We start from the raw sequence: 11352 nt of genomic DNA, 5'->3' as shown, positions 1-11352 counted from the left end.
CTCTCTTGTATAATGTCGTCTCATTTCTCGCGAAACCAGAGAACTCAGCTGAAGTACCTCCAGCCTCGTACTCACTTTCCTCCCCGCTGTTGTTGTCTCCTCCTCCTGCTCTTCCTCTTCTGCTTCTTGGCGTGATCCATCCCTGATCTTCCTCCTTCTCACTCATCGTACTAAACTGCACTAATGGAGACCCACCGAACCAACATTAGCGCAGCCCAGGCCTCTGCAACACTACACAGGTATATTTCCTCCTCTACAGCTGGCGCGGGTCGAGGATTGTGTCTTTTCAACGGCTCGGAGCGGAGCGGCCCAGTTGTGTGTGTGTGTGTGTGTGTGTGTGTGTGTGTGTGTAGTTGTTTGCAATACATTTATTATACATTTGTGTATGTAATAGGTGTGTGTATATAAATAAATAAAGAAAGAAAATCGATTTAACGGATATTTTGATTTACCGGATTTTTCCTGCACGCTTTAATCCATTAAATCGATGAACTACTGTACTTAACTTTTATCCAACGTGGTTACTGTGATACTGGTTGGAGGGTAACACGTGTACGAGGGGCCTTACCGTACAATGTAGTGAGGGGGTTTAGCGTATGCAAATTTCCTACATATTTTATTTTTACGTACAAACAAGATGAAACCCAAGCTACAAAATAATTTAGTTGTACTTAATAAGAAGAAAGATAAGTATCAGGTGTATAATAATTGGCAAAAATTACAGTTACATGGTTGAAATGGTAGGAGAAAACAAATATTTTATGAATGCAATTGAAATGTGATACTATACATGTAATGATAATTAGTGAATATTTGCAGTATTGTACGTGTGCTGTGAAGTTTATAAGCTTTGCAACATAGTTAAGCTAAGTCATCCCCTGTCCTCATTTGACATGAAATGAGGCAGTGTTAGAAAATAGTTAAAACTAGGTATATTTTTACACTGTTTGGTTAATAGAACACTATAAGATGCATGTTTGCTTTATTCCACACACAAAAATCTCATATTATATAGTATGTTTGATTGGTATTGCAGGGGTGAAAAAGACATGTAATAAGGGTGACCAAGATAAGGCAGTCATGCCTCAAAACATATTAATTTACTGTTGTTTTTTCATTAATAGAACACTTAATATAATGTGTTCATTTAATTTACGACATTAACATCTCATTTATTATAATTTGAAATTAATTTTGGGGGGTGAAAATAGCATGTACGAATCACCCCAATAGCATATACGAATCATCCCCACTATGGGGGTGATTCGTACAAAATGAAAGTTTTTGTTGAATGGCCCAATAAAAGGTACTTAGTTGCCTCATGCAAAATTGAGCTGTGTGTTGAAGATAGCCCAGTCCCTGAGGGATATTTCTGGCCCACAGTCTTACCTTCAAGATTTAAACTGGATTTTACAATAATATTTTTCCACTAATAGTACGGTATACCCCTACATCACCCTAATATAAATATATAAATATAAATATATGAATATATATATATATATATATTCATATATTTATATTTAGATATTTATATTTATATATATATATATATATATATATATATATATATATATATATACATACATACATACAGTACCCTCTCGAGTTTCACGCTTGCTTCATTCCGAAGGTAGAGTGCTAAACTTGAGGATCGCGAAACTCGAGGTATTGAAATACATGAAAAAGCATTTATTGGTTCCGGCCTGTGGAAAAAATTACTTTTTTTTTCGACTTGACTCCCTTGTTATCACAATTTTTTTTTTACTTTACTCTCTTGTTATATCAAAATACATACCTTGGTAATAGGCAGAAAATGGGAAGTGAGAACAGGTCGTTCTGAAGCCGCAGTTGAAGGTGGCTGCCTTACAATTGGCTGGCAGTTCTGAATACACGCTTGTGATCCACGTGGTGTCATCTGCTAATGTAAGGGTGGTTGCTCGCGGTCACCCGTGGTACAGTTGGACAAACCTATAGCTTCTGGTAGTTTTCTGTGTGTTAAGGTATAATCTGCTAACTCTTTCTGTTATATATCATCAAATCACTAACATCATGATGGACTTTTCAATGCCTATTGAACATAAACTGCCGCCGCAATCGCAAAATAGCTCGCAGAGAGGTTCAACTGGCTTACTGCTTCCTTATTTCCCTCACCGCTCACAAAAACCACAAGCGGACAAAAAAGAACAAATCCAGGCAAATTAACACCTTTAATGCTGTGTATTCCCACAGCACGCATGCTTGGTGGACAGCAGAACGACTAATTTCAGCGGGAAGATATTTCTTGCAACACCGGCCAGTGTATAGTGGACCTTCTTCTTCTTCTTTTGACCTGTAATGCTTTGTATTGCTTCTTAGGTCCTCCTTTTCTACACATTTATACTTCACAACATGCACTTAGGGCCGCTTTCACAGTCATTTTGTTTGTATTGGTCGTTACCAATGGCGGCGATCGCCGCTCTAGTATTTCCATGTGAAACTGGCTGATAGGTAGTGATGTGATGTGATGGTGTCGGAGGTATTGCCTTTACAAAGGCACCTCGTGGCGGCTGTGGGGTTAGCCTCGCCCCGCACCTTACCACACACTCTCAACACCTGTCGCTTTCTCTGCAGCCACCACTACCCCATAGGCCAATTTCACGTGGAAAACTATAGTGTCGATCACCGCCATTGGTAACAAACAAAACAAACAGTGACTGTGAAAGCGCCCCTTAGTTACTTAACAGTGCGCACTTATACACTTCACCCTGAACTTAGGTGTTTTTCTGTTCTTTTCTTTCCCTGATTTTGGTTTTCTATGACCTTTTGCTATTTTCCACTGCTACTTTTCACCGTCGCTACCATGCATTACAGGTCAAAAGATGAAGAAGAAGAGGAAAACATCACTGGGAGATCTACAATTTTCATAGATTTGAGAAAAAAGTTTTTTGGACTGTGGTTCCCCAGCACGGGGTGTTCTCTTACATATCTTGTTAATCAAGTAGTAAGCAAAGCAGCTCTGCCAGTCTATTTTACGAGTCTCTTGGTGGGCCATCTTCCACTGCTCCTCACTCCTCAGCCATTGCCGTCGTCTGTTTGTTTACATGCAGCCGTTCGGTACCCACGTACCCACGCTCGTACTCACAATCGTTTTCCATTCATACGGACAACCAACAACCTGCTCCCGGTTGGGCATACGGGCAACCGCGGTTGCCCATGGCCCCAATGGTTGGACACCACCTTTTAAGGCAGCACGCATGACGCCGATGGTAGGTAGACGCGACCCGTACATGTCAAAGGAATGCGAAACTTGTGGTGGTAATGCGCGAAAGTCGTGATGGTAAGAATTTAGGACTAAGCCCTAAACTCGAGGATCGCAAAACTCGAGAGGGTAATATATATATATATATATATATATATATATATATATATATATATATATATATATATATATATATATATATATATATATATATATATATAATTTGTCATCATTGGCAACAACAAAGTGGGTCAATGTTCTTTGTTAAATTTCTTAAGAGAATAAGAATTATAGGCATTTTTAGTGAATACAATGTTGCTAATAGCTTTGGGAAAATTTCCTAATAAATTTTATACCCTATAATTGTGACTAGGTCAATAAGAAAATGATAAATAGTATTGGTATTGGTTCATGTCATGCCCCCCCCTCCCAGTCAGCTCAGCAGAGCAGAGTGAAAGTTTTGATCTTGTATGCCAAAATATGTCTTCACTACCAGCAGCAATAGCTGGCAGGTGGGCAGCTATCTGGCAATTGTTTGTAATTTGCAATCTGGCATGGATTTGTAAAACGAGAAACAAATGAAGATTGCATGGCAAAACAATGAGAAAGAGTAGATGTTTTGAAATGTCTGAAGCAAAATGTTGAATAATGTAGTCAAATAATGGGAGTTGCCTATACATGCCTAATTAAATGTATTCATTTAAGATAAAAGTAAGAATTACATGTTTTCATTGACTTACTTTCTCAACATCCAATAACAAATTATTTATCTTTACATATGGTCACTACTAACATTTTCTACAAGTGAATAAAACTTTATAGTGCTGTAATGACATAGTAACAAAGGCTTAAAGTGTAAAAAACATACTACCATCACTGCATAACAACCTATACATTCATAAAAATGTATAAAGATCTATTAAGAGCCTAGTTGTGGCCTAAGACTTGCCCTTCTTGTAGCGCTGACGAGCCTGAGCTTTGTTGTAACGAGGGTGGTGGTGACGACGTTCTTCCCCTTCTTGTCCTTTTTCATTCCCTTGTTCTTTAGTGACTCCATTTCTTGCACCCTCATCATCCATATCTGGTTTCAAAAACAAAATATATAAACATGATTGTTCTGTACATTTCTGAATCTTATGATACTGCTTACTTAAGTTATGCTTACCATAAAAGTGTTATAGCATGACACAGGAATTTCATATACAGTAGAATGATGTAATGTGTATGTATCAAAGAAAATTGCTTGTTAAACTGAAGTGCTATTTCAATAGAATTTATTAGTTTGATAGCAGAGAGAAATATAGAAACAATTAAATTTAAAATCCCAAGTATGTATTGACCAAAAAATGAGGAAAGAATTGAGAGGGGCCGGGGATGAAAGTGTAACATCTTAATGATGAAACCAGAATATTCTGTTGCTGAATTCTTGCTGCTACTTGTCATTGTCTTTGGTTGACAACTGGTGTCACATCCAACGTTAGTCAGTGTTTACACACAATAGCAAGATGGAAAATTATGTTTAAGACTCAAGAGCATTGACTCATAGTATTGGGTGTCATTAAGATCCTGAACTGGAGCCTCCTGTGGCTGTCTTCATATGTTACTGGAAGCCAGGGATCCATTCTTTGCATGCATGGATAATGAAGAGTGTAAGTGCAGTTGACTGTATGATTGCGGACAGGAATAGATAGAACACTGATGATGGTAGTAGAAAGCACATAGCTGACCCTCCCTAGGACCATAGGCCTGAGCCAGCAAGTGCCACCTCAACCTCAATAATAAGACGATCGCACGATGCTTGTATCTTCCGTATCCCGATCACTGTTAAACTTTAGTATGTATATCATGGTAGGTATGCGTTGCTTGCTGGCTTTGTCAGTAAGGTGTTGCAATAGCAGATGTTAGTGATAATGTTTATCATATGAGGTATCTTGACCACATCTGTGAAGTGGCACTGTGACCTCACCCTCAGTTACAAACAAACATGTGGGATCCATTACAATACCCAAGCCGCCCCTAGGTTGGGAATGAGTGGGAAAAGCACTGGAAGGGCAGAACAGACCCAGCCCTGACAGAGACAAGATGTGTGCTCGTCTCCTAGAGATACAATGGGCAAGGAGACGAGTCATGATAGACAGGGGATCAAACCTGTGTGCTAGACAGCGATGAGCCAACTGTAGAAGGAGACTAATGCTGTTGAATTTTGGAGAAAGACACGTTTTGGTATGTTAATAGTTGTATTATCTGTTTGTTCATGTATGTGATGAGAAAATTTATATATCGTGTGTGAGCTTTGTAATGAAGAGTGATTACTCAGGAATGCTATGTTTATACAGTACCCTCTCGAGTTTCGCGCTCACTTCATTCCGAAGGTATAGCACTAAACTCGAGGATCGCGAAACTCGAGGTATTGAAAACACTGAAAAAGCGCTTATCTACTCCGACCCGTGGATGTTTTTTTTTTTTTTTTTTTTTTTTTTTACATGTGGGCTATGGCACTGGTAGACTATCCATTTGGGCCTGATGGTCAGCCCCAAGCCCCTCATGGTGCACGCAACTGTTTATAGTGGCGCCATTATAATTTGTTCATGCTTCCCCCCGGAGCTCACTCTTTTCCTCCTTTACTCCCTTGTTGTCTCAAAATACGAACCCTGGAAAAAGGAAGAAAACAGGAAGAGAGAACGGGTCATTTTAAAGCCACAGATGAAGCCTTACGATTGGCTGAGCTCTGAAAACACCCTTGTGATTCGCTGGGAGTCCGATGACGTCATCGCCAGCACTCACCCTGTCAGCGGCCTCACTGCCTTAAGGCAGTGTCACACTGGCCATTTTCCTCTAACCGTTGTGGCTATTGGCAATGCCTGTGCGCCCATCCGGGAGCGAGTTGTCGGTTGTCCGTAACCTGATGTCATACTGGGCCCTTTTCTTCCCACCGAGTTGGCGGCAGCTTGGGCAACCCACAAATCCAACTTTTCCGGGTGTGCGTCACACACAGCCAAGGTCGGTTGGGGGTTGCCTGTATCCACATCCACAATGTAAACAAAGCACTTGCCCTGTTTCGACATTGCGTCGTCTGCTAAAGTAAGGGCTCTCGTGGCTTGTGCTGTCATTACCCAAGTCATGGACTTGTTGCTGCAGTTAAATGGAAGGAAGAAGCTGTTGTGGGTGTGGCGAGTCTGTGGTTCTTCCGTGCCAGTTCTTATTGTCACCACTGCGTGTGAGTGGCCAACCCACCCATCTAAACTCCGACCACATAAACACGTGGATCGAGTAACAACACACACACACACACACACACACACACACACACACACACCAGACTCATCATGAACCATGGCAGATGTTTCTCACAAACAAAAATGGCTTTGCCATTTCCTAGAGTGTGTTAGAACTTATTTGGTGAGTGGTTCATACAAACCAAACATACCCAATGGCAAGAAGAGAGCAGTGTTAAAGACGACTGCTCTCTTCTTGCCAAGAGCCTGGTTTGGTTCATGTGAGCCACTCACCAAATATGTTCTAACACACTCAAGTTTGTCAGAAACAACTGCAATGGTTCCTAATGAGTCTGGTGTGTGTGTGTGTGTGTCGTTATTCGATCCGTGTGTTTATGTGGCTGAGTCAAGAATGATGGGTTAGCCACGCACGCACAGTGGTGACAATGAGAACTGGCATGGAGGAAACACAGGCATGCCACACCCACAACTGTTTCTTCCTTCCATTTAACTGCAGCAACAAGTCCATAACTAGGGTAATGGCAGCACAAGCCGCGACCGCCCTTACTTTAGCAGATGACACCAAGTTGATAGGCTACAGGGCAAGTGCTTTGTTTACGTTGTTGATGTGGATACGGGCAACCAACCTTGGCTGTGTGTGACGGACACCCGGAAAAGTTGGAGTTGCCGGTTGCCCTAGCTGACGCCAACTCGGTGAGAAAAGCCCGGTGTGACACCAGCTTACAGATAACCGTGAACTCGCTCCCGGTTGGGTGTACGGGCGTTGCCCGTAGCCCCAACGGTTGGACAAAAACGGCCATTGTGACGTACACCGCCTTAAGGCAGTGAAGCCGCCGATAGGGTGAGCATCGGCGATGATGTCATCGGACTCCCAGCGAATCACAAGCGTGTTTTCAGAACTGTCAGCAACCGCTTTCAACTGCGGCTTCAAAATGACCCGTCCTCTCTCTCTCTCTCTCTCTCTCTCTCTCTCTCTCTCTCTCTCCCTTGCCATAGCCACAGTGTTTGGAGGAAAACGTCCGGTGTGATACTACCTTTAAAGGTAGCGTGTGTGACGCCGATAGTAAGTAGACGTGACCCTTAAATGTCAAAGCAGCGCGAAACTCGGGGTGATAATGCGCGAAAGTCAGGATGGTAAGAATTTAGGACTAACCGCGAAACTCATGGATCGCGAAATTCAAGAGGGTACTGTATTGTTAAGGCTAATGAAGTTAATGGCTACTTGTTATCACTGCTGTTTGTAGGCATTGGAATTACAGTCATGCATAGCACAATAAAAAAGGCATCTTTTTTGTCAGTGGCTTGCCTGAATGCGTGGTAAAAGAAGGCGAGAATGCACATCCAAAGTGCACACACGGCCGCAACTTTAGTCACCCGTGAACTGACTTCAAGTGATGTCATCCTACTGCTCTGCCCCAAACCGCCCCCTGCGCGTGCTGGTCGCAGTTTTGAAGGCAGAGTGACTTGACTTGGTATATATAGACTTTGAAAAAAAGATTCTATGAAAATCCATATAAAACTGAAACCGTACTATAGCAAACCACACTATTTGAGGGACGACTGTAATAATACCAATATTGTCGATAAGTTATATTTTGAGAAATTGTCGTTTTTACTTTTCAAGTTACCATAATCAGTGTGAATGTACTGTTATTCAGCCAAAAGTAATATACTATGTGTTTGATATGCTATTTCTGCATTGTATAATGTATTTGCAGGTACTTCTGAGAAGAGGTACCTGGTCCCCTCCTTTCCAATGGTTATTATGCACTCAAGGGTGTTGCCCCACTCATTGATGCCAGGTTCTTTTACTCAAAAGCCACCAGGCTTATAATATTTTTCTACTCTCTTGCTGGCTTGTTTCACTGCTGCAGCTGTGCTGCATGGTGGTCTTGTAGTAGGTCTTCATTTGGCCAAAGATGAAGTCAACGTGATCTTGGTATTGTGGCTTGAAGAAGGAGGTATGGTGCAAGACGCCAGCATAGGAGTCAAACCCCACATACCCTTGCTTCAAAACAAGGCTCTGGTACGCCATACCGAGGTTTGTTTCGGTATACTCCCTTGTTCCACCACAGGCTAGAACAGCAGCTGGTGTCTTGGTTGCTGTGAACTCACACTCACAAGAAATGTTGACGGTGCAGTCATATCCCAGATTATTGACCTGCAAAGTGACTGACTTTCCACAGTATTTGCTGGCTAATTCATCTAGGATATGAAGCAGCTGGGTCTCCTTCAAGAAGAGAAACTGTGCCCATTCATCCACAGCTGTCAGGTCTTTGTGGCACGGGAACAGGGCGTGTCGGTGTGGTGTCAGGCATGTTGCTTGGGTTGGCGATAGGGGGGTGTCAGGTGTGGTACTTGGGCCGGCGACAGGTGTGCTAGACATACTTGGGCCGGCAGCAGGTGGTGTGTTACGCATGCTGCTTGAGGCGGCGGTAGGTGGTGTGTCAGGCATGCTGCTTGGGTCGGCGGGTGTCTCGTGTTCTCTCCCCTTCCACCTCTTTGCTCGGGCGTCATCAAGCCTCTGCTTCATTGCCCTCTTCTTTTTGCTGACGCGAGCCATTGTTGCTATTTGAAAACCCGAATAGCAGTAAGCAGTACAGCCAGACAGGAAGGCAGGCTGTCATGTGAGTAGAGATGAGGTGTCAGGCGCCACACACAAGGGTGGCATAAGGTGACAACGCTGCCAGGCATACGATATTAGCATAAGAGGCTACACATATCGAAAAAACGACCTAAAAATCATATAAATAACGTAAGAACCACATCAACACTTGGTGGTAGTGTGCGGAGGCGTGTCAGCATACCGCTGAAATATTTTAGCACAGTTACCCTTGATGACAGAAGTCTTATGAACAAGTAATTTACAGAAAACCGATTATGGGGGGATATTTTCCGTGATGCCTGGTATGCGTCCCTTAAATTCATTCGGCACGCAGAGTGGGGTGGCGGAAATACGCAGCGCAGGAGGAACATGGCGGCGGTGGCCCACTACGCTGGCCAGTGTTGCAAGAAATACGTTCTCACTGAAATAAGTTGTTCTGCTGTTCACCACGCATGCGCACTGGGGGAATACACAGCAGGAAAAACATTAATTCGCCTGCTTTTGTTCTAGTTTGTCCACTTGTGAACTTTGAGTGGTGAGTGACATATAGAAACAGTAAGCAAGTTGTACCTCTCTGAGAGCTATTTTGCGTTTGTGGCAGCGGTTGGTGGCGGATGCACGTACAACAGGCATTGAAGAGTCATTCATTTCATTAGTGATTTAATGATTTACAACAGAAAGAGTTAGCAGATTATTTCATAACACACTGTAAACTACCAGAAAAAATAGGTTCGTCCAACAGTGTCCCACGGGTGACATTCTGGAAATTTACCCAATTCTCTGATGACGTTTGGGTAAACACTTTTGTCTTCCCAGCTTTGAAGCCATAATCATGCCCACAACCACTTCTTCCTTCCACTTAACTGCAGCAACAAGTCCATAACTCTGGTAACGGATGCACAAGCTGCGATAGCCCTTACTTTAGCAGACGACGCCACGTGGATACAGGGGGACTGCTTTGTTTATGGGCAACCGACCTTGGCCGTGTGTGATGCACACCCAGAAAAGTTTGAGTTGCTGATTGCCCCTACCGCCAATGCGGTTGGAGAAAAAAGATACCAGCAGCTTTAAACTCCCTCAATTGGGTGACCGTGTTCACACATGCTGGGGCGGGATTCACAGAGATGTGTGCTAACGGCCCGTGGTAAAAACAATGAACTACTGAGTTAACTATCAACGTTAACTTCAGAACAAAGCTTTCATTTCATAGTTACTTTCTCAGGCGGCGCCATGTCGATACAGGGTGACTGCTTTGTTTACGTTGCAGATTATGGGCAACCGACCTTGGCTGTGTGTGACGCACACCCAGAAAAGTTGGAGTTGCCGGTGGCTCCTACCTCCAACGCGGTTGAAGGAAAAAGGCCCAGTGTGACACCAGCTTACAGACAACCGCAGTTGCCCATAGCCCCAACGGTTGGAGGAAAATGGCCAGTGTGACACCGCCTTCAGGCAGCGAGGCTGCTGATTGGGTGACTGCTGTCGATGATGTCATCAGACTCACAGCAAACCACAAGCGTGTTTTCAGAACTGCCAGCCAATCGTAAGGCAGCCACCTTCAATTGCGGCTTCAAACGACCCATTCTCACTTCCAATTTTCTTCCTTTTACCAAGGTGTGTATTTTGAGATAACAAGGGAGTAAAGTCGAAAAATGTCAGCTTCTCCACGGGTCAGAACCAATAAGCGCTTTTTCAGTGTTTTCAATACCCCAAGTTTCGCGATCCTCGAGTTTAGCGCTATACCTTCAGAACGAAGCAAGCATGAAACTTGGGAGGGTACTGTTGTTGAAAGGTACTTAGAAAAGGATAAGAAGGTGTCTGCTGCTGTCATTGATCTGAATTGATAGTAGTTTATGGGATGTCCTAAAAATATATGATGTGGGAGGATGTTTACTTGAAGGGATCAAGTCTTTTAACAAGGATGTGAGTGCCTCTATGTGTGTGAACAAAGAGCTGAGTGAGAGTTTGGGTTTCGGTGTGGGTGTAAGATGGGTATGTGATGTCACCATGCTTGTTTCATGTTTATATGGACAGTTGCATGAGAGAAATGAAAGCCAGAGTAGGGGAATTAGGTCCAGGGTTGGCAGTGAGATGTACAGAGCAATCTGTGATGGTAGGGCTGTATGCAGATGATACAGTGTTCTAAGCAGAGGTGTGGAGTCGGAGTCGGTGGAGTCAGCTACTTTTGGCCGGAGTCGGAGTCAGAGTTGGTAAAAATACCCCCGACTCCGACTCCTTAACATAATCATTTATCGTGTAATGTACTTGTGAAG

The 11352-nt window shown here is 43.2% G+C and overlaps 1 protein-coding gene across 1 annotated transcript in view; it reads right to left on the bottom strand.

Annotated features, from left to right (window-relative positions):
• Positions 1-1592: 1592 nt before the first annotated feature.
• LOC126999030 (uncharacterized) overlaps positions 1593-11352 on the bottom strand; it is a 52386-nt gene continuing 42626 nt past the window's right edge. Inside the window, exon 6 of the mRNA XM_050861362.1 lies at positions 1593-4322. Coding sequence (XP_050717319.1) covers positions 4180-4322 — 143 coding nt within the window. The 3' untranslated portion in view covers positions 1593-4179. The remainder of the gene's footprint in view (positions 4323-11352) is intronic.

This window comes from Eriocheir sinensis, chromosome 2 (genome assembly GCF_024679095.1).
Source record: "Eriocheir sinensis breed Jianghai 21 chromosome 2, ASM2467909v1, whole genome shotgun sequence".
NCBI lineage: Eukaryota > Metazoa > Arthropoda > Malacostraca > Decapoda > Varunidae > Eriocheir > Eriocheir sinensis.
Note: the sequence above shows the minus strand (reverse complement) of the source record. Positions and strands in the feature narration are given on the sequence as shown.